General features: G+C 38.0%; 3 protein-coding genes across 5 annotated transcripts in view; 1 reads left to right on the top strand and 2 right to left on the bottom strand.

The window, feature by feature from the left end:
* Positions 1-4,356, bottom strand: part of Acsl (Acyl-CoA synthetase long-chain) — a 43,623-nt gene extending 39,267 nt beyond the window's left edge. The window contains exon 1 of the mRNA XM_053764452.1: positions 4,237-4,356. The gene's annotated coding sequence lies outside the window, so the exon portion shown is untranslated. The remainder of the gene's footprint in view (positions 1-4,236) is intronic.
* Positions 4,357-5,485: 1,129 nt separating this feature from the next.
* LOC128683592 (uncharacterized) lies at positions 5,486-20,165 on the top strand. Of its 2 annotated transcripts, none has more exons than XM_053769395.2 (19): positions 5,486-5,740; positions 5,941-6,099; positions 6,511-6,654; positions 7,510-7,638; positions 8,223-8,364; positions 8,775-8,901; positions 9,160-9,285; positions 11,695-11,826; positions 12,375-12,509; positions 12,787-12,857; positions 13,114-13,266; positions 13,618-13,760; positions 14,054-14,213; positions 14,672-14,810; positions 15,327-15,425; positions 15,624-15,726; positions 16,057-16,196; positions 16,655-16,832; positions 17,260-18,218. In XM_053769395.2, exons 2-19 carry the CDS (start codon positions 6,073-6,075, stop codon positions 17,383-17,385), a joined length of 2,274 nt encoding a protein of 757 aa, XP_053625370.1. In that variant the 5' UTR covers positions 5,486-5,740; positions 5,941-6,072; the 3' UTR covers positions 17,386-18,218. The 2 variants fall into 2 exon arrangements, with proteins under 2 accessions (XP_053625370.1, XP_053625362.1); XM_053769387.2 differs by lacking the exon at positions 5,486-5,740 and adding an exon at positions 18,277-20,165 and having other exon boundaries at positions 5,862-6,099; positions 17,260-17,401.
* LOC128683613 (sentrin-specific protease 1-like) lies at positions 18,813-27,075 on the bottom strand. 2 transcript variants are annotated; one of them, XM_053769408.2, is made up of 9 exons: positions 26,834-27,075; positions 26,536-26,627; positions 25,474-25,736; positions 24,105-24,974; positions 23,708-23,910; positions 22,780-22,966; positions 22,033-22,257; positions 21,234-21,400; positions 18,813-21,134 (listed from the first exon to the last, which is right to left on the bottom strand). In XM_053769408.2, exons 1-8 carry the CDS (start codon positions 26,920-26,922, stop codon positions 21,239-21,241), a joined length of 2,091 nt encoding a protein of 696 aa, XP_053625383.1. In that variant the 5' UTR covers positions 26,923-27,075; the 3' UTR covers positions 18,813-21,134; positions 21,234-21,238. The 2 variants fall into 2 exon arrangements, with proteins under 2 accessions (XP_053625383.1, XP_053625390.1); XM_053769415.1 differs by lacking the exon at positions 26,834-27,075 and adding an exon at positions 26,699-26,821.
* Between the last annotated feature and the right edge of the window lie 32 nt (positions 27,076-27,107).

The following is a 27,107-nucleotide window of genomic DNA, read 5'->3' as shown; positions in this document are numbered from 1 at the left end:
TTTGAGATAAAATATAGCCTAGCAATCTTGGATAATGTACCTTTCTAATGGTAAAAGAATTTTTTAAATCGGTTCGGTAGTTTCGGAGATTACCCGCCTCAAACATACGAACTCACAAACGCTTACCTGTTTATAATAATAGTATAGAATGATGTATATTAGTGACTAGGCTTTTAGTGACTAGGCTTGGGGAGTAGACTAACTTTCTTTTAATATTACACGTTATAGTCCAAAGTCGTAACCAATCGACGTTCGCCGTCTTGTGTCACACCGGCAACATGGTTGCGGCTTCAGGAATGATGAGGAATACGGCCACATTGAAGACATAGGAACTATACTTCTAAGTATTGTTATCGTACATAATGACCCGGACCCCTTGATAGATAAATTCTAGTCAAAACAATCATTATAATTATTTCCGCAATGTCAATTCATAACGAATGTTATAAATAACCATAGATATATGATCACAATGTTCTTATATATATGTAAATAACTTATGTTGGAAAAATATTGTTTTATAGTAGTAAGCAAGGTTGATTGGAAGGGATCGCTTTAGCGATAAGTCCGCCTTTGTGCCATTTATTTTATTTTTGTATGGTTCTTTTTTTTTTTTGTTAATTTCGCTTTTGGTGCAATAAAGAGTATTGTATTGTAAGCTTGTATATATGTATTTTGAGTATGTATTTCCTGAAAAACACTACGATTGGTCGATGGGCGACCTAAACCAGCTAGATTATTTAGATCAAAGTTAACGTTTAAATTAGGGCCAGTTGCAACAAAATTTCAGAAATTTCTTTTTTATTATAACTAAAATTAGTGCTAATATTAACTTGAACCTCAAAACGATTGTCTTGCACACGTGATTCGTCGGGACAAGTTTGTTAAGCCGAGATTTATTGTCATTCGCTCGCCATTAATTTCTTTTTGTTCCGTTTCAAATACTTAAAACAGATTTTAACAATTTTGATTTATCGAAGTTAAAATTAAATCCTGAAAAAAAAAATTCGACACGATTGGCCTACAAACTGCGACTATTCTGTACAGTGTTGACATTGCAAACATAAATTGTATCTGATAAAGGGTTATTAATCAGTTCAATGACCCTATAATAAAATTTGATATAGAAAAAAAAATTAAAGAATGATAGTTCTTTGTGACTTGTTTCTTAGTATGATAGAATCATATGTTTATTGCTTTCTTTGTTCGTTTTATTACATTATTATTATTGTCTAATTTTTTTTTGGATGGACGACTTAATTTCTTTCTCCTACAGATTAGAATATTAAAAAACATAATAAATTATAAACCCAAACGTTCCTAAGGAATCACGCTACCCATTAATGAAAGCCTGGTATTTTTTAGCGCGTTCATACAGACGGATAGACTTAAATATGTAAATATGTTAGGATGTCGTGACGTAGATGTTTGTAACTAAGAAGAAAATTCGATTTAACCCTTGAACAATACAGGGAGGTTATCAAAGTCACTCGACAACAAACATACCTCGTAAAGCATTGTCTGTACCTTATGTGCTGACGATAAAGTATTTATGTGTGTCTGTTTGTATTGACAAGTTATCAGTAACAACCTGCAGTGCATATTGGATCACGCCACTTCTAGCCATAGGACTTTCAACCTCATCTCTGGTACAATAAGATAAATGTTTCTTTGTTCCAATGCCAATTAGTTGAATCCAATTTAAGTCGTCGATATAAAACAGATAAATTGACCTGAGTCTGAGATTGTACGACTTTTCTATGTTACGTAGATTTGGGATGCTAAAAATATATTTATGAGGCAAATATTTTCAATTTTATTGACCGAGCGAGCAAAGCGAGCGAAGTCTACAAATCAACTTGGGACAAAAATATTTTTTTTGTATGCTTGTAACGCGATAATTTTCGAACCGTTAGTCTGATTTTGATGAAATTTAAAAGGTTTCAAAGATCTGGCAATATAATTTTTAAGTTCGCTCGAAAAATTCACAATTTTGTAAAAAAAAATATTTTATTCGCATGGTCTAAGTTTGTGGCGAACAACTAGTCTAATTGAACTAATTTTATTTATTATTTATGTTTAATTTATTTTAGCTAAATAGGTACCTGTGTACCATATTAGAATCAACTAAAAAACATGGGTGAAATGACACTTGGTACACAGGTAATTTAGCTATTTCAAATGATCCCGGTATGTGAGGTCATGTGCCTTGCACTGGCGTCCATCAACTAGGAAATAACAAAATGACTTAAAAATATAAAAACTTCGCTATTTGTAATATCAATATGATGAATTTTAATTGCAATGTTTTATGAACTACTTTTTTTTTTCTTATATCCGTCATCATCATTTGAATTTTCCTATTTATAATTCCCGGAAAATAACAGAGGCTTCTGGTATTTTATATTAATAATTTGAATTTTCAAAAAGAACAGCGTAAACAACCGGGAAAACGCTAAAATGAGAAAGAGAGAGGAAACAAAAACTCAGTCTAGTTTCGTCTACCTATAAGGATAATCACACAAGCTACAAGGTCACCTGATGAACATGTGGTGTGGACTCTGCACTTCCTTCAATCAGGCTCCCCTCCTGTCCGCAGCCAATCAGGTATAAATAAAGCATCAAATTATCGCCAATTGTAGGTCACGAGGATCAAAGGTTTATAGTATCAACTGGTTTACGATTGATGCATTATTTTATATATTATTTACAGCTAAAGCCAGTTTATTTATATATATTATTTATGGCCAGTGTCATTATGTAAAAATTTATCCTTGTTCAAATGGCATGAAATATATTATACATCATAAAAATTGTTAGAAACAATTTTCATATGTTTCCCATTCCATAGAGTTTTGGGTTCAACATAGTTTCTTACAGTATTTCTCATGCATGTAGCTATCATGCACAGAGATTAGATGTGGCTGTTTTGTTAATAATTATAACCAGCCAAGTGTGAGTTGGACTCGCAAATGAAAGGTTCCGTACCATTATCTATAATATATAAAAACTGCAATAAAAATATGTTTATTGAATGGTAGCCCCCTTAAGTATTTATTTTAAATTCTGGTTTTAGGCATTTGGTATTACAAAAGCATCAGGAATACAGGGCCTCGTTTTGTTTCTTGGGTATGGAACCATAAATATGTTTTACATGACAAATTTGGTAAATTCTGTGTTTTTCCTAAAACTATTTAGCATAAATAAGAATAATAATTAAAATGTATTGACATGACGTTTATTTAATGAACACATTGTTTTATCACAAAAAATAAACTTAACTCGACATACCCTCAACAATACAAAATTGAGGTTGACAGTTGTAATACTATATTATAACAATAATATGTGTACATATTTTTTTACTACTTGGTTGTTCCGAAATGCAACTAGTAAGTACTAAGAGCACTGTCCTGGATAGACAGGGGCGTGGGTTCAATTCATGCTAGATTCCAAAATTTTTTTATGCTACTAGTCATTTTTTGAGAGATTTTATTTTAATTTGTTATTTTATGATTTATTCAAATTTGTTATGAAAATGTGTAGTAAATAAAGGCCTAATTTCTGAATAATTGCTTTTGATTTTGACTTTTCCATTCTAATGATAGATTTCTCCTATTTTTTTATTTACATCCTAATTTCTTTTTATTAGCGCAACCATTTTTTCATTTAAATACTCAATGCATTTCTGCCTCATGTGCCCTCATCACAGTGCAATGTTGGGGTTAACTAAATGAATAATAAATAAATTAAGATGTGTTATAATGGTTCCAAATATTGATTTTAAGACACCAAAGATTCTCACATGTAAAATTTAATATATAATAGGTACCTAATCCAATTTGATACAGGAGATGTTATGTGTTGTGCATAAAGTGATCTCTAGGTAATAAAAATGGAAAAAATACATATTGTATTTATTTATTGACCGCATAATTGTACCCTAAACAACACATGTGGGGAAAATAGTGACGAGAAAGAGGAGGTACAATATGATTATGAGAAAATGTCTTCGAAAAACCTCGAAACAGGGCTTCAATTTTATTTAAGGAACCCATAAGCCTTATAATATGAAAAATACTTAAAATTCAACTGTTATTCCACATAAAATTGTGCCTAACACGCAAATTCGAGTAACCAGCTGAAATATTTTAGGTTACCAAACTGTAAATAACTAAATAAAAAGTACGCTAGCATAACAAACCCAAATAAGATTTTAGAGTCATAGAAACTTACCTTGATTAATTCCGCGTGCGCTGCTTATATCACACTTGTAAATTATCACAAAATTTTCAAATAACTCGAGGTAAACACTAAAGCCGTAACGTCACACAAAAGTTCACAAAACCGACCATAGTGTTGTACCTTCTGTACTCTTTGTCTTGTCAAATAAAAGTTATCGATTTTAATTTTATCGATAATTCATACAAGATCATCATCAAACATCTTACGCAAGATCAAGAAACATCTAATCACCATTCTTGTCTTCTTTATTATCCGGTTAATTATGTTTAAAGACATTTCTTTCTGTAATATGGCGTCTTAATTCATGACCACCCCATACAAGGCCACTAGGGATAACATCAGCATTCCCAAAGTGGACAGTTATATACCAGTATGAGGTAGACGGCAAGGCGAAGCATAAAATCAGGCGTATGAATTATTTTTAGAGAAATCAATAATCATATTATTTTCCAACCTCCATTGTCCAGGTTGAGGAATAATGCAATTTTTCACACAAAATTTTTCTTAATTTATTTTTCTTATTTTCTTAATTTTGTTTAATTTATGTTTAAATAAGGGTAACGTTGAAATTATATGCCTCTATACCAAAACTAGAATATTGCTTATTCATGTTGAGACAAAGAAGTTAAGGAGAGAAATGGAAAAAAATCATAACCTGAACTTGTACAAAGATAATAGTCAAAAATAACTCCGCGAGGTTTATATATAAAAACAGACTTTATGTGAAGTGAATTATAAAATTTTATTGTCAATATGTTTTTGTAAGTCGATTTTTTATCAAATGATATGTCGATGTATTGCACAACACTAAACGTGTTGAATGTGTCATATTTTCTCTAAATAGAGGGGAGACTGCCTGTCTCGACCAATAGGAAAGCACCAATCGGTCTGAAAAAGGTGGCGTGATCTCTACGTCACACATAGCTATACTATACACATACTTAGTATTAGAACTAGTTGATCAATACTTCAGAGATTATGAATGAAACTATCATGAGATGAACTATTTATATCATGATATCTGTAATATAATCACAAATGGTTGTATGTATGTTTTAATTACCGCTGAGTCGTCACAATTACAAGTTTTATCAGCATTTTTTGAAATAGTAGTGACATCTATCCAATCATTGTATAAATCAGCTTACTTTTGCCTGAGAAGTAGAAAGGAAACAAATAGTTTTTAGTTGAAATCTTTTTAACAATGAAAAAATATAGTTTTAGATATGATTAGAATACGAAATCAAAACCATTGTTTTTTGTTTTCTACAAGATCTACATACACAGTGCTCATTTCACATACTCAATAATAGATGGCGATAACAGTAACATTAAAAAGTACAGACCTACTAATTGTATGTATTAGGACGACCGTAGTATTTTTTATTTTGAAATTTCAGAAAGTCGAACAAAGAAGTTCAATATTTGATCTTGAATGAAAGTGATATCGTATTTATAACAGCTACGATTTGAAGAACATCTCCACTTAGCATAGGTATGTAGTACCTAGTACCTAGGTATGTTGAAGGAAGGAAAGAGTATGTAATTTTTCTATTTAGATTTCTACTACTCCTGCTTGACCTTCAAAATTGACATTGTCAGTCATAAAATGACAACGCTTTTACTCTCAGCTTTTGTAGCTATTTTATTTACTTTTGTATTTAGTTATATAAATTTTTGGCTGTTATGTTCAAGCACTACAGAGACATTAGCGATGTGGTGTCGCTATTGGTGTACTGCCCCACGGAAAGGTCATTCTTACTGACCAAAGAGAGCAGCGGGGAGTATTGGGTACCATCTTGCAAAGCTGAGAAAAACTGCTGGAAGATGACCGCTCATAGAATTAATTTCGAGGTAAAGGGCAGACGAGGAGTCAGGACTTTCCTTACGCTAGAAATATACTGTTGTATGATATTATGAGATTCGACGTAATGGCAATTTCCCTTGCGTTAATAAAAACTCACATACAAACAAGGTAACTCGAATTCGGTCGAAGTGGACGCGAATCAAAACACCAAAACTTTTCAACTCAACTTTAGCGGTCCGCGTAATCTGTAACTCATCTCTACATACAGGACATTCAGCAGGGTAGGCAGAGACTAGGGATTTTCACTTGCCACGCCCCTGACTTGCCTTCTCTAATGAATTAAATTTTACCTATTTCAATATAATTTTTCGCTATCGCTACGCCATTTGTGCCATTACGATGAAGACGCCATTTTACATGTAATACCAACATAGCAATATAATTAAAAATATCCTCAGCTCTTCGGCATGGACGCCGGCTTCCAGTGTCAACCACTCAGGGTTTACAAGGTGTGGTTGCCGAATCACCCTCTTTCGTGTGTCTACCACGCGGTCTACAAGGTGGCTGTCAAGGCTGACGTTAAGAAGAGGACCAAAATGAAGGTTTTCAATATTTCTAAGATTCGTCTTCTAGGAAAAGGGAATGAAATGGAAGAATTCGTGTTGGTACGTAAAGATAGACAATGGATAGGTAACGGGATGAGTATCATTAGCTAAGACATAGTTCCATAATATAGGTAAGCTAGAGAGTTGGATTTACACCCGGTCATTACTAGCTCTGTTATTCATAAAAAAAGTTAAAATAGTGCCAAAACATAGCTTAGAGTACGTTTTACCTTTTTTATGAATAGGTTAGGCATACTTTTTGCCCAGCGCCAGACAAGAAACAGAAGGCATTTGATGAAGCTGGACATTACAATGAAAAATGAGTACATTTTACGAAAACAGTGAAGAAATTTAAATAGTCTTTTCATGAATACACGAAAGGAGAGGCTAACTGGTTATAGCGCGATATGACATCATCAAAGTCGTAGATCTTACGTGGACCTTATTGGACCGGCACAGGATAGAGAAAGCTGACTTAATAGTAGGGGGCCTATACTCAGCAGTGGGCATCTTCAGGTCATGGTTGTGCAGCATTCGATACTTCCGTCATTTGCACCTTCTTAATGATGGAAATCAGTAGATACGTAAATAAATAAATATATTAGGACAAATCATACACATTGAGCTAGCACCAAAGTAAGTTCGAGACTTGTTTTACGGGATACCTAAGTACTAACTCTACTATATTTTATAACCAATACATACAAGACCCGGGCCAATTAGAAAAAGATAATTTTCCATCATGACCCGACCGGGGATCGAACCCAGGACCTCTCGGTTCAGAGGCAAGCACTTTACCACTGCGCCACCCAGGCCCAGGTCGACAGTATAAGTATAGAACATGGTTTCCAGGGTCCTCGTAATCGGTTGCACTGGTTCAACAGTGTAGAGCTGGAACGGCAGCGGGCACACAGCTCGCTCCGGAGCCCTGAGGTGTCAATCTTCTCACAACTCGTTATGGGAGAGACTCCTAAAGATAATGTATGTAACTATTGCACAGACGTTGTTAGCTATAGGCTACGGACGAGCGGAAATGGAATTTCTTCAATGAAACTTAAATCCTTCAAAAATAAGTATAATTTCAAACGTAGATGTTCACAATAGAAGAAATATAGAAAAAGTGATTTTTTTAAACACTACCGACGAAATATAGGTCTGATGATAATTACTACGCAGCAATTTTGAGATACGCAATCAGGTTGCTCTTTATTTTATTCAGGCACTCGGCCACTCGTAAAGCTGAAGAGTTAATGCCTTTGCCATTGAGCGTTATGAATATGGTATGTAGTTACAAAGTTGAAATTCATCGATGCGGAATTTTAACGCAACGTAATTACTCCACGGGTTCGTACATGGCCTGTGTGTGTCCTATGGTTTTGAACTAGGGCGAAAGAGTGGATTTGGTAATAAAGTATACTTTATAGAGTGATGTGGTATCTCATTTTTTAATCTTCCTGCAACCGCGTAAGTGGGCCTAAAACAAGCAGTGGTTACCTTGATGTCTGCAGCTGAAATGGTGATGACAAACTTACATGAAAGAAAACGAGTTTCTCTATTTACTGCAGGAGTTTCAAGAGATGGACATGGGTACGCTGATAGAAGTCTGTGAAGAGAATGTGATATTGGGAAACGAATCCGGGGGTGGTGCGGTGGCTGTGGCGTCCCCCAACTGTGCTTTACTCACAGCAGCCAACTATAACAAAGAAGGTAACATTTTGATCAATGATCCTTATCGCATTATCTGTCTGGGGCGTAATCGTATGTATGTTTTTTGTCTTTAAAGTAATAAATCTTATTGTATCGTTATTCACCTCCGATAGTTCCTCTGCAAAACTAAATAGACGAATTGTTATATAGACCTTTTCATAGTTAGACGTTGTGCTACATAGGCGATTAGGTAACTAGGCAGATTGCTCATTAGACGTTTCGCTTTGTTGGACGTTTTGGTACTTAGACTTTCTAATCAGGATTCAAAAAAACGAGCAAAAAACGTCAAAGTTATCTTTACATTGATTCGAATGTGTAAGCTTGAGTCTCTATTGCAATTCTGACACATCACGTTCAGCATTTTCAACATCTACATGATACCAGTTTCACGAAACAGATACGAATTTCAGACCAGATCCGGCTGTACAAAGAATTCTTCGTGATGGTGTTCCCCGCGCTGTACATGAGTCCGTTCGTGTTTGCTCAGTTCATGGTGGAGCTGGGCTGGCAGCGCGCGCAGTGCACCAGTCTCTTCAGGTAGATATTATTCTTCAGGGTAAGATGTAAAAAAATTTTGAAATCTTCGTGGTGATGACCATAGCTGGTCCCAGTCAGAAGCGATCTTGTTAATGCTACATTAATTTTCGGGAATTCTTGTTACTGATGCCAAGACATGAAGACAACAAAAATCGAAATGTTTTGCGAAATATGTAAAGCAGAACAGACCCAAAAAGAAATAATACTAGACAAAGAGAGGGTAGATTGTCATTGCTAAAAATGGTAGGTATATACCAGGGCTGCTGATGTGACGGGCCGTGGTGGCTTGTCGTTCGTGGAGACGATGCTGTGGGTCGCAGCGTTGGAGCCCAGCACGCCACACAGCGGCATACCTGCTGAGATCCGCTGCAGATACATATTCAGGTATAATTTACCATATTTTTACATAGATTTTTCTTCCTCTAGGTACCCCTTTTTATCTCTCATCTTGGATACTTCATGAAATTGCGATAATTAGACGAGCTAAGCGGTTAATGGAGGGATGCTATGCTAATTTTGTATCCTCTACGGAAGAGTCTCTGGGATCTAACGTTAAACAGTTCTGGACATATGTCAATAGTAAGAGAGGTAGCTCCTCTATACCCTCTACCATGACGCTAGACGGAGTATCCTGTTCGGATGGATTGGGCATTTGCGAACTCTTCTCCCAGTACTTCGGCTCTGTGTTCGAGGGTGCAAGTTCCCAATCCTCTGGCTTAGACGAAGAGGTTTCTCAGCATTGCAATACGTTGTCTGAAATCGCTATAGACAGGGATGTAGTTCTTCGCAAACTTAGGCAACTTGATGTTAACAAGGGAGCTGGTCCCGATGGTATCCCGGCCAAATTCTTAAAACAATGTGCTGAAGAGTTGAGTCTGCCACTTTCTTTATTGTTTAACATCTCATTGCGGCTTGGCGTGTTTCCCTCATATTGGAAAAATGCGCATGTGATTCCAGTTCATAAATCTGGGGACGTTTCTGATTGCAAGAATTACAGGCAGATTAGTATCCTATCCCAACCGGCTAAAATATTTGAATCCGTTGTGTATGATCATATTTACCATCAAGTAAGACCTTTGCTTTCAGATAAGCAGCATGGATTTATTAAACACAAATCTACTATCAGTAATTTGTTAGAATATAAACAATATCTTTGTGAAGTTTTTGATAGGGGGGGGCAAGTGGATAGTATATATACGGATTATAGCAAGGCTTTTGACAAGGTTGACCATAGTTTGCTATGCCAAAAAATTGCAAAGTTTGGTATCCATGGCTCAGTGCTAAGATGGGTTAAATCTTATCTTGCCAACAGGAGCCAACTCGTGGCTCTCAGAGGTTATGTCTCAAGTCCCATTGATATTACTTCAGGTGTCCCTCAAGGCTCCCACTTGGGCCCACTGTTCTTCCTAATCTTCATCAACGATCTGGTTGATAGGCTCTCTTGTAATTGCTTATTGTATGCGGATGATCTTAAAGTTTTCCGTAACGTTAACAACATCCAAGATTGTGAGCTGCTTCAACGGGATCTTGATGAAATTGTAAGTTGGTGCAGAGTCAACAAAATGTTCTTGAACATCGAAAAATGTTGTGTAATCTCTTTCACCAACAAACACAATAAAATTGATTTCTGCTACCAACTGGAGGGACAAACGCTTTGCCGCAAGAATATGGTTAAGGACCTCGGAGTCTTTTTTGATGACAAACTAACCTTTAGAGGACATTACGACTATATGGTCAAAAAATCTATGAAGGCCTTAGGCTTCCTTGGTAGGATAACTAAAGATTTTAAAAATATCAAAAGCCTCTTTCTTCTTTTTAATTCTCTAGTGAGGAGCAATTTGGAGTATGGATCAGTTATTTGGTCGCCCTTTTACGCAAACCATACCGAGCATATTGAGAGTGTCCAGAAAAAATTCCTTCGTTTGCTTAGCTTTAGACTTAAACCCGGCCGTAATCGTTCTTCATACCAGGAAAAACTTAAAACTTTTCACGTTTCGGATCTTAGTACCCGCCGTCACCAACAAGGTCTCATAACTTTATTTAAATTACTACATTCTGTCATTGAATCCCCGACATTGCTCTCTCAATTGAATATCAATATAAGATATAATCCCCGTCGCACCCTACCCATCTTTGTACTGCCCGTTTATAAAAATAATACGTCGTTCTCGAACCCATTGGCTAGGATGTGCCGGAAATACAATGAGATCTCTTGTAATGTGGACATAGACATTGATATATTTAATTGCAGATTGCGTAAATTTAAAAATGATACGTCCAGAATTCTCGGTACCACATCTAATACATAGTCTGGCATAATTATTTCTGTAACTGTTTGTAATTAACTGTATGTAATTGTAAATGTTTGTAATTTTAGTACATCAATATTGTAAATACTTGCTCATAACAAGTTTTATTTTTATATTAATTAATAAGCTTATGCAACTGAGCATACACGCTTAGGATGCTAAGTTGGAACATTTTTAGTTAGTAAGAAACTTTGTATCTTATCACTTAGTGTCTGTTGTGTTGCCTTATGAATAAATAAATAAATAAATAAAATTCTTCAATTTTGGTGTTTGTAGATATATATAATATATAACATTCTCTGACTTCGAAAATATTCCATTGCCAATAGTATTCTTCATTTCCATTAATGGACTCTTATTGCTCACTCGTGCAAAATACCGTTTTCTTAAGAATTTTGGTAACCAGTATCGCTTTGGAAGAACAATATGAACATTTTAAAAGCTTTTTATCGATGGTATTTGATAGGTTACCACCTATCCACAGATACTTTGACAGCAATCGCGACATGCAGCTGGAGTACGTGGAGTTCAAAGAGCTGGTGGGAGCGGCGCGGGCCGCGAGGCAGCTGCCTGTTGACGCTCTGAGCGTGGCCAGAGATGCTGACGTCTGCCTCCGGTGAGTGTTATGACTCGGTTCTGAAGTAACTTCCTAACATGGCCTTTGGACTCCCATAAATAGCGCGGAAAGGTCAGAGGACGGTTATGCGTCGACCGCATGCATGTTGTTCTGAGAATACACGTACTCATATTCTCTTATGAATGTCGTACGAAGCGACTAAGCATAAAGGCTATGTATTGTCAAGGTAATAGTATCAACATTAAAAACCAATTACCAAAGTGGGTTGATTTAGCCTGGCAGGTAGGTAGCGGGTTAAACCTCAGCCAAATCTTCAGGATTTTAAGGTTTATTTTACCCGCACACAGCTGGGAATACTTGATGTGGAGAGATAAGAGAGAGTGAGAGAAAGCGTAGACCGTAGCTATTTAATCAACAACGATAATTTAGTTACAGCAATCAGCAGGGCTAGCATGCGACAAGTCGATAAATTTATCGATAGAGAAGACAAAATTTGTCGACGAAGAGAAATATATCGTTTTCCCTAACATGGGATCAAATTGAAGGCGACCCTAAGTCGAATAGAACAGCGTATCTCTTTCCCACAGAGCACTGGGCCTCCAGCCCAATTCGCCATTGCCTCTGACAGAGTTTCTTCGGGGCGTCGGTGAACTTCGTCTGCGCGGCACCAGCTCCTTGCTGCGGGCGCCCAGGAGCATCGCTGGATATCTCATAGACCTACAGTTATTGAATTTCTTGTTTTTCTTTATTTCTATGTCCGCGAGTGTCTGTAACGTGTGCGCGGATGTCTCGGGATTATAATTTAAGTCTTTAGTCACGTTATAGTTTGGGACTAACAAATAATGATCCAAGTTGATTGAATAAATAAACTTTATTGATCGCGAATCCTTTAATAATCATGATACTATATCTCTGATTAATGTTACCCTAAATCCTGGGTATGTGGGCGGATTCTGAACATAGACACAAAGAAATAATATAATCGACACGATTTCACAGAGGAAGAGACAATGAGTTGGCACAGCAGAGTCAGAGTGGTGCTGCAGCTTCTACTTCCAAGGTAGGGGTAGGTTAGTACCTTCTGTATTTCTGATATTCATTATTACAATTTTCAGTTCATTTACACCAACTATATATAGGCTGCGGTGAACTTTGTTGCGCCTTCATCTTCACGTTATCATTGGAAGTCGGCAGTAGATTTAATGTTAAGTAAATTACCTATCATAAGTTAAATAATGAATTAGACTAACCTTCATAATATTGAGGGGCCATGAAGAGAATTATGAATTCAGAAAAGAAGTATACACGTTCAACGTCATTCTCCAGCAACAGTTACGGCGGCTGCTTCGAAGGGGGCCGGGGCCACCTCCAGGCCGGTGAGCGGGGTCTCGAGGGGTGTAGACTACAGCGTGGCTGCCTACACGGTGAAGCTGCGGAAACGGGCGCCTGTCGAGATGTGCGAGCTTGCTAACTTCGACGGTGAGACCATCATAAGCAAGGTTCAGGTCTCAGTATTGTTGCCAGCCACAAATTAAGCCATTTGTGGCTGACCTAATTTGACTTGTTAAACCGTTCGTAATAAGTTTTAAAGTGCCAATTTTCGTTAGAGTCGAAGTGATATAAAGCTAAGTTTTTACGGTACTGGATGTACATTATAGCTTTCCGCCTTTTAATTCATGGATGTTCAGAGCTATATGCGAAATCTATTTATATTCAGTAACTTACAGTCATTCTAGTAATATCGTAGTAATGTGATGAAGAATCTCCATCCATTTAGCTATATGAACAAAAATCTGAAACAATTACTAAAGCTAATTCGTAACGTAACAGATGACGCGGTGAGCGCGTCCACAGCCCGTCTCGTGGCGACTGTTGGGACAGTGCCTTCCAATGAAGTCCTCGCGCAGAAGTCAACGCCGGCGGAGGCTATTGCTGCTGTCCACCACTTCGCTACCAGCATCGAGAAACAACATGTGAGTGTTGACTTGGATCCCACTTTTCTCACTTGTGTTGTGGCGTGCGTCTCTTCTACAGCACGCGGCTTTCCCAGTTCGTGTATTTTTAAATAATGCCACATGAAAGTTTTATGGTCCTTAGTCTAACGATTACTTAATAAGTAATGTCATTTATTGACCGCTATATTTACATTAAGATGAGGAACAAAATCTACGGCTAAGTTGTTGATTTAGCTGGTGTATGAAGCAATGGCATCACATTCAGTCATTAACAGAGAATTATAATTTTAACATATACACAACTTTCTCAGAAGCGGGACTCGATAGTCAGCAAAGCTGCGTGGAGCTGGGCGAACCCCACAGAGGAGTCCACCATGGGCAGTCTACTGCTCAAACTGGCTGAGGCGGTGCGACCCATCTGTACTAACGAACCTAGGCTTTTGAGACTCGCTTCGCCTGTCTACGCTATTGGTTAGAAATATTACCACTTATACGAGTAGCGTGGGGTTCTCAATTCAAACACAGCCAATATGCACTCAATTTACAGACGTTTCTTGTCAGGGTTTCCAGTTCATCGACATTAGCTCCAGCTTTAGGCGAATTAAAATCTGATACCAGTGTTAGCAATAACACACTCGAAAAGATTTTCAGCTCCGCCTGTTTCTTCCCACTGCCATACACATAACTTTATTTACTGTTTCGTATGCAATTCTCCTCCTCTTCGTCGCCCATTTTCATCAATATGTTCCACTGACAAGGTACTTACTACGCACAGCGGGAGTCATATCGCGCCACACCCGTTCCGCTCCCGCTCGATGTGTTTCACTTATAGTTGAATCTTTCTCAATCCTTGCTTCTCTCATCAGGATGACCAGTAAAACAGTATGCACCCAGACCGAAACGACATATTGTTTTTGTCCTTTGCTCAGGCGATCTCCACGGCAACCTGGGCGCCCTGCTGTCGATGGAGGCGGCGCTGTGGCCGGCGGGGCCCGCGCTAGCCCCGGCCCGCATCATGTTCCTCGGGGACTTCGTGGACCGCGGGCCCCATGGCGCGGAGCTCATGGCGTATTATATATTTTTTTATATATTTTCAGACGACGACGATACACTTTGAATGTGCATTTACTCTGTAATGCAATATTGTTTTTGACGACCTCGGTGGCGATTAGTGGTAAAGTGCTTGCCTCTGAACCGAGAGGTCCCGGGTTCGATCCCCGGTCGGGTCATGATGGAAAATGATCTTTTTCTGATTGGCCCGGGTCTTGGATGTTTATCTATATATGTATATGTTATACAATATAGTATCGTTGAGTTAGTATCCCATAACACAAGTATCGAACTTACTTTGGGGTTAGCATAATCTGTGTGATTTGTCCTTATATATTTATTTATTGTTTCCAAATGTCTTGCAAAGCCAGCCCTTTCTTTCCTTACATTATTTATTGCCATCCTGTAGAACAATCAACTCGCTCTCCTGATCCTATACAAAATTGGGATTTTAAAAACGTTGAAATGGCTGGAGGTATAAAGAATGTATGTATGAAGTGAATTTTGGTTGGCTTACTAGTTTTCTGGTGACAGATATCTGCTAGCGGCGAAGTTGCAGCGGCCAGCGGGCGTGCTGCTCATACGAGGGAACCACGAGACCCGGGACATACAGAAGATGTTCACTTTCTACAAGTAATATTAAGCATTTGTCACCTAGGTCGTTTGCATGTGTCAGGTCTTCAGCTTTTTAAGGATGTATGTACATCCACCATTCACCACGTGATATTTGTGACTAGACCACCTGTAAAAATCTATCTGAGACTTGTTAGAAAGTGGTATATGAGAAATTCCCTGTGAACTCTTCACCTAACTCCTGCCTTTTTGTTTCAGCGAGTGTGTTGGGAAGTACGGAGAGAATGAGGGCCCCAAGATATGGAATGCCATCAATATGGTCTTTGATGCGCTTCCCCTGGCTGCGGTGGTCGACGACAAGGTAAATTCTGAAGGTGTCTACAGAAAAATCCGAATTACCTGCACGCTCAAGGATGACACTAAATGCCACAGGTAATGCTGTACCGATGGCTTTTTATTGGTCTACGTTAGTCTAGTGATTCGCCGAGTCACGCTAATAAGAACCGGAATGATACTCTTGGCAGGAGTTTTCATAGATTAGTTTTATATAATCTTAAAAATCTAAATTTTATCTAGAACATATCTTATTAACTCTGATCTTAAACTGCCATAGCCATGCGTAAACTAGAAAAGCGTCCGGGAACGTATCTAAGAAACGACTCAATACTTGTTCTACTTAACTTTTATCCAGGTATTTTGCTGCCACGGCGGTATCCCGCCTCCATGGGTGTGTCCGCTGATCACAGCCATCGACAAGGTGCCCGTACCGCTGCCGAGGCCAGCGGAACAGAGTTCCATCGCTTGGGAACTGTTGTGGAATGATCCGATCAAGTAAGGCATGTTATACTCCTGTGGTCCGAACATGTGAGAGATATATGCCCTAATAGCCGTGCTTTGTGCAAAGGCTACACACTATAGCGGAAAAGTTTGCCGAACTTTAACGGATTCGACATACATTGATGGTAAATAAAAGCACTCATACGAACTGCACAATGTTCATGGATTAGCAATTATATAATCTGTACCTAACACTTTCTTAGCCGTGCACATCAAAGTTTCACAGAGCCTGGATTATCGGAATCACCAGCTGAGATAGATTCACAAATATGCTTAGTATATTTGATACAACGTGTCTAATTTAAATAAAAGCAGAATGTCAGTGTGGTCTTTCTGATTGGTGTTCTATGATGATGACCAGGAAACAAATACTGTCGTCGCCATCTGTATAAAAGAATGTTAAGTAGATGCGTCTTTCTTCCGTGTGACGGCAGAATATTTCTCATCCCCAGTCCCACCAAGGTCACAGCGACTCTGCAACTAGAACTAGCCGCCAACGAGGGTTTCGCGGCCAACTCCAAGCGCGGCACCGGCCACGTGTTCGACCAGACTGCGCTGGACAGGTTCCTGTTGGCCAACCAGCTCTCCCACGTGCTCAGGGCGCATCAGCTGCACCCCAACGGGTTTATGGTAATTTACATCTCGTTCTCAATCCTCAGACATGAAGCTCTAATTTTCGCGCGGAATGGGGGTTCGGTAGCCGATCATCATCATCTGCAGCCTTCCGTAACCCACTGCTGGGCATAAGCCTCCTGTACACGCCAACCATCTCTGCCCTGGGCCATTCTTTACAGTTGTTGCCAGCAATTTCCTTTACATCGTCTATCCATCTCGTTGCCATAGGTATTGACGTTTCAATAAAATGCCAATCCGATGCGATGTATGCAACTATATTTTAAATGTTAACAGCAGCAGAAAAACACATGTGCGGTAATTTGCTGCCTTGCATACATGCTAATCCTTGCATGCTAAATGCCCATTCCATGCCAGCTTCAATCGCGTCACACTGCTGCTAAAACAACCGCCTGGACAATGAAGTGCTTATGTTTTATTCCAGTGCCAACTCCGAGGCCGCCTGATCTCCGTGTTCTCATCGTCGCACTACTGCGGCGGTAACAACGACGCGGGCGTGGCCTTGGTCGAGGGCGGCAAACTACGGCTGATGAGGATCACTGACGATTGAAGTGGTGTTGGTAGATGTTAGTATCGACAATAAACTACAAGGTTTAGCACCTGTTTCACCATTTTCTGATAAATCTTGATGTTGTTAACTGACAGATAAGCTGCTACGCTGCTGCTGTACATACGCCTGGAGTTATTTACTAGTTAGCTCTATCCAACACTTATGAAACACAATTTTTCCGCTACTTGTTCGATGTTACATTGGCTGTTAGATAATTTATCAGCAAGCGGTGAAACAGGCCCAGTTTATCTGTACAGGGTTGATTGTACTTTACAGGACTAGATAGCCAACATCAGAAACCACGTCGCGAACTCAATACGTTACATACAATTTGCTATTACTATCGTATTATATACGCTTCGCCCCCTCCCAAAACGGTCCGGGATTCGCACGCGGCGGGCGTAGAGTTATAGGCAAAGAATTTATAGTGCTTACGAATGAGCAAAGCCATTCCTTAACTTGGTTGTAACTTTGCACATAACGCTAACAGTTTGCAAGAAAGGGATGGCTACAAAATTTTGTACACAATTTCAGTAAACATATAAGTACCTTGGTTATGTCAACAGAGGTTTTGTTTATGAGGGTAATATCTAAGAAATTAGAGTCGTTGAACAAACACTGTTAATATGTTACTATCTTGTCTTACTAGGTTTCTGGTATCTTGCAAGTAACCCTGTATAGATTGACTTTTAGATTAACCGCCCAAATTCAAAAATATATGGCAATTGTCAATATTAAAAACAGCGAACAAGTTTATCATATCGGTGTGTTGTGTACTGTGATATGTAATATGTTACCTATACTTTTTATATATATATAATTATTATTTAAACCATGTTTGTTATTTATTAAAATATTTGTGTTCATATTTATTGTCTTTCTTCTAAATAGGTACATTGCACAGAGCAGACTTCGCATTTTTATGGAAATATTTTATTACAGACTTATTGTGTCATCATAATGAGAAAAAAAGACGCGTTTGTTTGAGGAAAAAAATCAAATGCGTTTTTTTCCGTATGACAGTATTATTTATGTCTTACTGCTGGTCAATTAATTTTTATCAATCGATCCGTGTTTTCACCAAATTGTAAATTAGTGAAGCGTAGTGCAACTTCGCTATTTACATCTCAACATCGAGTTGACTCGCAGTGAGACGCAGCTAACCAATCACAGTGCGCCATTGTGATGCAACGACAACCACACCGCGATGTGTGATTGGTTCACTTCAAATTCAAAATTCTTTATTCAATTTAGGATGATATACATCAATTATTGACGTCAAAAAAATTACTTAAACTAAGACTACTGCCGGCTTCCAAAGCGCAGGTGAAGAAGAAGCGGCGCAACAAACTTCACCGCAGCCTTTTCTCCAAGGACGTCAATTAACAAATATAGGTCTTATACATATAACAAAAAAAACAGGCACAATGGATTGTATTAATTTATTCCATCACTTAGAAAATTGTCCAGGATACCTTTACAACTCGAAACATAATGCGAACTATAAGTTAGTTTAACTTACTGATATTATCTTAACTAATATAATTACAGAATCTTCGTACTGTCCTTTCGGGCGTCATTCCACTTAACAAACCGTCCAATACTATTGCTGTCACTTTAGCGTTATTTAAGATGATAGAGACCGCAAAAATTGTGGGCAAAGAATTTGATAAGTGGGACAGTGCCCTTACAATAAGTTAATTTATCTATGGCTTGGCAAAAAAGTGTGCAGCATTAGGGATTCTTTTTCAAAACACTAGGGAGTCGATTCTGATGTAAACGTGTCGCAATGGTTTTTCAATAGTTCGCTTTACATGCAATAAGTACCTACTGCTATTGATAAACCATTGAGGCAGCACGGTTTTAAAATTTCTACATCAACGTTAGCAGAATCGTTCTTTTTAATTATATTTTTCGTAAAAAATATGTGTCATATATTTTTTACTAAAAATATAATATTATCTACAAAATATTGTGTTGAAACTCGACAAGAGCTTGATAATATTTCGCTAGACTTGTCACTAATAACGAACTCTTTTTTTCCAGGCTATGAGAATTTTATATGGAGAAATCAGCCTTAATTTTTATCTCTGAACAAAATTTTTAAGTGAAGTCGGTCCAGCCGTTCTTAAAGTGATTATTATTTAGTGTTATTTGGACTAGTGCTATAACGATGCAATAGTTAGCAACATCGCGTCTCAAAAGTAGTTCCTATTTACATGCAATAAGAACTATTATTAAAACGCTATTTTGACTTAATGTTAGCAGAATCGAACCCCTGATAATGGAAAACTAAATACGTGACTTTAGAAATTGAAAATACAATGATTTTGCTATGGAGGCTTGGAGGCACAGTGCCAGAGTGGATCGATCGTTTAAAAAACAATTCTTTGTTGTCGGAACTTCTACAAATCCGTGAAAAGATTTCATTTTATAAACTAAATTCTTTTAATTAACACTGATTCCTCCATACATATGGTTTTTATAATACAAAACAAATATATAGGAATGACATGTTTATTATGGTTTATTCACATACTTTGAAATTGGTAAGTATATAGTAATAACATCTTTTGTTACTGTCACAAAACAGAAAATTATAATATTTCTATTACAAGCTATAACTGTTCGGTCGTCGAGACCTAAACTTTAAAAGGCTTTCGTAGGCATTAGTGAAGTGTTTGAACTATAAAGACATATTTGCTATACTCTGTTTCTGAGTAGTTCAGAAAACGGTCCTGATTGGTTTTTCTATGACGATAAGGTTTTAAATCCCATTCCTACAGTTTAAATATCGCACAATGGACATATATTATGTAGACATCAGGCGTCGTTTGTCATTTTCTCATAGGCTCTCTCATAGCATAGGAAATAGAGCATAGCTAATTTGTTTTTACTTATGTTTACAACAAAATCAGTCAACGCTTGCTCCTTGTACACATTAAGCATGACGTTATTTCGATTTTCTTTCAGCAAAAGGACTAATAATGATCTTTATTCTATCTATTTTTATTGCCTAAATTAGTCTAGGAACAACTTTTGTGTTTTGGCGTAACCCTCATTACTTCGTATGCTGTATACATAGCATACGAAGCATACAAATACTTTCATTCGGCATCGGGTAGGAGAACTGTGTTTCTAACGAAGTCAAAATAGATAATTGCCTTTTATACATAAAGTAATATATAAATCAAAAAACTCATGAGATATTTAATGTATACAATGATATAAATAATTGCATCACTCAATCGAGGCATCCATTTTTCCTTCTGCTTTGAAACAGTCTATACAATATTCCGTTTGTTCGTAAAAAAAAATGTGTATTTCGTACCTATTTCTTTGACTTTATAATAAACCAAAAACAGAGAAATATAATGCATTTTTGACTAACTTTTATTACATATGTCGTAATACGTAACGAGGCGTCGACCTGCCAATGTTAAATACTAATCGTGTCACAATGGTTTCACAATAGTCACTCAATAGTGTTTAAAAAAAAATTGAAAACCATTCAGACGTGATTATGTTAACGTAATCAGAATCGGCACCCTAAAATATTAACACTTTGAAGACTATATATAGTTTAAGTTTAAGCTTTCAGTCTAAGCACATTCGTTCCACAATCACTGGCTGTCAAAATCACTGTTTTGTCCGTAAGTGTCCATCATCTCGGCACTATTGTCTCTTTTGGAGTTTGTTTTCTCTGTGCACATCTCGTGCAAGATTTAAAATCCCTTGTGACGACGCCGCTGTAATTAGAGAAAAAGTATGTACATTTCCTGTAGGATAAATTCCTCTTCCTTGACTTCAAAAATGACCTGAGATGTGAGGATATTAGGCCTACTCACCGCGCCTATAGCAGCAGCCTCCCCGTGAGTATCTCGAGCGCAGCCTTCCTGCGCAGATAGGGCATGTGCGCCTGCGTGAAGGCGTAGGGCGCGTCGCGACACGAGAACTCCGCGAACGTGCACGAGAACATGCCGCAGTCGCTGCCGTTCATCTGCTGGGGAATGTCCTGCGAGACAAAACTTGCTCTTCTACAATTCCATATTTAATTATTTTTAAATAGCTTTCTCCCGCGGCGTCGCCCACTGCAAACTAGTTATTTTTCCGGGATGAAAGGTACCCTAGGTCCTTCTCCATACTTCAAACTACATGTATGAAGAAGATTGATTGAGTAGATAGAACGTGAAAAGGTAACAAACAAACATACTTTCGCATTTATAACATACACGAATCGCATGAGACTGAGCTGACCATGAGCACTGAAAGCCTAAACACTCCTGGACAATTCTTATGGGTCCCAAGAAGTCAGTTTCTTGTGCGTAGTGTGCCAAGAACCAGGTGACGAGATGATTTAAAATTGGAAAACTTTGACAAAGGACCTGAATGAAAAGTATGGAGGAAACCTTTGCCCAGCAGTGGAACACTTGACAGTTCTAAATAAATATTATTATAATTAAGCAGGAACGAGGAACTCTGGCACAGGCTGACTAGATCTTAAAACCCCATTCAACCAATAACCTAAAAAATCTAAAATCTAGAAGTAAAAGACAAGAAAAAGATTCAGTGCCAAGGACAAGTGAAAACACATAAAGAGAACAGAGAACAGAAATTAAACAAATATATTTAAAAGTTTATCCATACCTTGAGACACTCCCCCTTCCACCCGCTAGCATCAAACGGCTGCCCCTTCTTGTCCTGATGTTCGTCCTTGAGATATTTGAGCAACGCATCGAGACAGGCCTGGTTCCTGCCGCCCATGCTGTCGAGGTACGAGACCTGCTTCTTGCGGAAGTCTATGATGGACATGCACCAGTGCACGCCAAGGTGGACTGGCACTACCATCAGGTCGTTGGCGAATATGTCCACCTGTGTTTTATTTATTTTTATTTATTAGGAAGACCAACAGCCATACATACAAAATAGGTACATTTAAGAAACATTCGGCCATTTAAAGGTCCTCATATATAAGATATTTGAAGCATTAGGGCCTATTTATACATTCTCTGATGGCATTTCACATTGTTATTTGACGGATAAACTAATTGGTAGATGAAACTGCCTGGAGTTATTTGCCAGTTAGTCTTATCCAACACTTGTGAAACACAACTTTTAACGCTATCTGTTAATATGTGCATTATTTTATGATTACACAGCAACATAAATTAAAATTGACTTTTCAGGAAATTACTTTCGTCGTTAATGTTTTACTTGAGAATAGGTAAACCTATTCTAGTCACGAGTAGGGATACCCCTAAAAATTAGCTTTTTTGTTTCAAGATTTCATTTGACCATTTTTTCGGCGTGATTAATAACCTAATTACACAATTTTAGTAGTAATAGTAGTTTTTGAGGTAGACCGCGGACGGACGGACGGACGGTTGCGCTCACCTTGCGCGTCCACCGCCTGAGCCCCGGCTGGCCGGCCTGCAGCAGCTTGGGATAGAAGAAGGTGTTGGCGGCGTACACCCGCGGCAGCGCCGGCCGCTCCAGCGCGCGCTGCATCAGCAGGTTCATGTAGAAGTTGATCACCTCGTCGTTCAGCCAGTTCAGGCCCGACAGCGTCTGCAGGTCTCGTCTGCGACATCCACGGGATTTATACTGATCCTCAGACCTTCACAGGCACTTTTTAACCCCGGACGCAAAAAGAGGGGTGTTATGAGTTTGACCGCTAAGTGTGTCTGTCTGCCTGTGTACGTGAACCAATTTGGATGCAGTTTTTTTATTTGATAGCTAATTTTTATGTGGTGGTTCTTACGTACGTATATTTAATCAAAATCGGTTCATCCATTCAAAGTTGTAGCGAAATGAATATTGAAAGTCGGGGTTTTTTTAATTTGTCTAGTAAACTTATTAATGTCTAATTTTATATTATACAAGCGGCCCATTCCATCTTCGCTTGGGGTAAAACATAAGAGAGCAGCCTATGTTACTACTGAATGTTTCATCTATCTCTATTCATCAAAATCGGTCCCATAGTTTTTGAGTTTATTCATTATGAACAAAAATACAAATCTTTTCTCTGTATAATATTAATATGAATAGTAATTTCTCAAGAAGCTACAAAACACTTGCAAAAAATAAAAGTCCGTAGGTATCTCAAAAATAAAAAAACAACATCGATTAGTTGTTGTCTTATGAAAACGTAAAATATCAAATTGAAAGTTATATAAAAGTGACTGTCGCGTAATCATCTCTCGTAGCGCAACTAATGGCTAAGATTGTCCTATGCCAGTTGGAGAGCTTTCCTACATATCACACAGTAAACGTCAGACAATTCGTACAAACATTACTTAAGGAAACCAATCTATATATTTACCTGTGTATCCGCAAATTAAACTTCTCAACAAGCAACTGCCCTGGAGGTCCGGGTCCCAAAGCCCTATTTACAAGTTTCTCCTGCTCGGGAGTGAGGGGCGGGAGCTCCGCGGTGGGCTGGGGCTCCTCAAACAGACTCTCGGGGATACTGAGCTCATATTTCAACTTCTGTTCCAAGTGAGCGATCTTCTGTTCACAGTTTACCTGCAAGAGTTACACAGTGGGTTTTGGTATGTCGTTTTTGTGAGAATTTTAATATAAATATTGACATTTTCTGTAAGATTATGTTCTCAAAAAATCTCAAGCTAAACTTAGTCTGCCAAAATTGCCTTAAGAATAGGCATAGAAACTGTTTGCTTGTAATGCATACAGATATTATTAATGTAGAAATTGCTTACCTTAGATATAATATCAGACTCCCGCCTCGCGTCCGCCAACTTAACTTGAGTATCATTCTTCTTTTTCTTATACTTAGTGTCTAACTTGGACAGCCAATCACTGGATATGATCGCTCTATCTTTAAACGAATCCCGGAGGGTATTTATTGGATCTATTCTAACCGACGAACTAGATGACTCCGAAGGAACTACTTCCACTTCGGAGTCAGACGAATTTATTGAAGCTACTGTGATTGGATCATATTCTTTCGTAGTCTCGTTTTCCTTTTCTGCACTCAGACCTTTCTCAACTAACTTGATTTCATCTAAAGCCTTTTTCTGTGATCTCTGTGTCAACCTGAAGGACGCTGCCTCGTCAGCCAGATTGATGACATCACCGGGCTTCCCGATCGTCGGCGTCTTTATAGATTGCGTCACGCGTTTAATTAATTCTTGATAATTTCTCTTTTCATCTAAATTAAATACTTCTGATAACGTAGACCTAGCATTTCCATTAAGATTAAAGAACCTATTCCTACTACTTGAGAGATTCGAAGGTTTGGAAGCTTGCATCCACTTTGGAATGGGTGTTGGTGCCTTTTTATATGTTTTTGTTATGCCGGGTGGTGCCTTAAATTTAATGTATGTTCTTGGTGATACATTGTTTGTATTCCTATCATTGAGTTTTCGATTCCGTCTGTGATATTGTAGAGGGTCGTCTTCAGGGTTTCGAGTGTGATTGTAGAAGTATTTGTAAGGTTTTCCAGTGGCAGACGTGGGCACGAATATGACGTCGTCATCCTGCGTGCTGTGGTCCGGCTCGTCAAAGTCTTCCTCATCCAAGTTGATGTACTTGGTTGGTTTCTGTGGTTTCCTTTCGACGTATGTCACCTGAAATTAAAAGGAACAAATGTCTACAACAACTCTATTATTACTAGACTAATTTATACAGCTACTCAGTCAGATAAAATTTTGGCATTTATTAAAATATAGCATTGTGAAATAGAACAGATTTCTATGTTGAGATTCCCAGAAAAATTAAACAGAGTGTAAACATTTTATTTTAACAAGAATGTGTGCTAAAATTTAGTTGACATTGTGCATGTTTGACAGACAATCACTTAACTACCGAAAAACTAACAATGTAGCTTGACAAACTATAAAAAACATTTTTTCATAACCTGTTTCCGATGAGGCTACGGTCCTGTGAAGCAACTGTGTCAACCTCATAGGAAAATTCCACTTTTATTTAGTTTTGTCTGCAGTTCTAAATGTGTTGTGCCCATTTCTGTCCATCAGACCCGTGATGTAAACTTAGTGCGGTGGGCATTGTTGAGTTTTCTCTCCAGAATGTGTAAATGGATAAGGTGCCTAACAAACAATTACATACCTCTTGGTCATCATCGTCTTCATCATCAACCACTGCATGTATGATGGGCCTGACTGGAGTGTGCATCCTCGGGCTCCTGGTCTGGAGCACTGAGGGTCCATTCTCTGACATACCCAGGACTTTGATTGGTACAGTCCTCTCCCTTGTAGCTGGTCTCCCAATCACTATGTGATTTGGTGTGGATGTGCTTGGATGACCTGCCTCAATGTGAATTGGCACATATCTCACATTTTTACTTGGTTTCTCTTCTTTGTCCCATAAATCTAAAAATTATCATACATCTCCTTTAATAACCTGTTGTGTTCCACAACTGGCTAAAGTCTGGCATTTTATGTCATTTCAGGCTATATTATATAGTAGTATTGTATACATATAATAATTTTATTCATGTTGCGTTATTTTAGTAACCAGTCAATCACACAGAATCAAGACCAGTTTGTAAGGTAGACATAACTTTTGGTATTTTTAGTATCCATTCTTCCATCAAAATCCTGATTGATTTTGATAGAATAGAATGTGGTGGTTTCCAAACTATAAATTTCCCAGCAGGGACCACTCAACCCCCCAGTGGATGTTGTATGAGGCAGCAACAGTATTCCGAATCAGGGCTGATACTAGGCTGGTGGAAGCCAGAAATTACTACAAAGAAATCTTTAAAATAATATGGATGTAAAAGAAATATGGACCCCAGATATCAGCACGCCACGCATGACTTTAAATGGAAGCAGGAATATACGAAGAGAGAGAGAGAATATATATTCTTATTTAATACTAAGTGTGAAATTTTCATGTTATTAATTTGAAGGAATTAACCCCATTAATAATGTAACTAAAAGAATAAGGCTTATTATCCCAATCTTTTACTATGCTATCAAGCACATTATTCTGGTATTACAATAGAAATGGTTTGGATTGTTTTCATAATACTATAGGCAGGCACACATTTCCTGTACATATCGTTTGTAGGTACCAAATAAATTTCTGGTGAAAATTAGCCTGATAGGTTACCATGCAGTTTATGTTTATTTTTCATGACTAATACAAAAATATACGAAGACGTACCATCCATAATATCTGGGAAGCTAGTCCTCTTCAGGTGTTTAAGCTTTTTGAGTGCCGGTGAATCCTCATCCGATGAAAAACCATCATCTGCCCTGGAAACCGACATACAAACGTTATATCGTCATTCACTGGCAGTTAACACCAAATTTGCAATCAAACTTACTCCCAGAATTTGGAAGCCAATCTAAGCGGGATTTTATACATTTTCCCGAGATTATGCGTTGCAATTACTTTAATAACGACAATTTTACAGTGACTTTGCCGCCATAACTAAAATGTAGTTGTAAACATGTCATACCTGTCGCGTTTGAAGCTTGGTCTGCTGATTGTTGGATTTTCGTCACTCCAGCCTAAAAGATTTCGAACATAAGCCACAACGGACTTCATTTTAGATGATTATCTTTCCATACCAACGATCAAATTAAATAAATGCACTTCAAAATGCAAATATTTTCACGTTTTCACCGATTTTGCACGAGCACGACACGCCATTCGTTCGTTTCGCCATTAGCTTTTTACTTTTTCATAAAATAAATAGGCAAAGGAAGGATCACTGTCATTGGTCATGCAGT

Source organism: Plodia interpunctella, chromosome 1 (genome assembly GCF_027563975.2).
Source record: "Plodia interpunctella isolate USDA-ARS_2022_Savannah chromosome 1, ilPloInte3.2, whole genome shotgun sequence".
Taxonomy (NCBI): domain Eukaryota; kingdom Metazoa; phylum Arthropoda; class Insecta; order Lepidoptera; family Pyralidae; genus Plodia; species Plodia interpunctella.
This window is presented reverse-complemented; position numbering and strand designations above follow the sequence as displayed.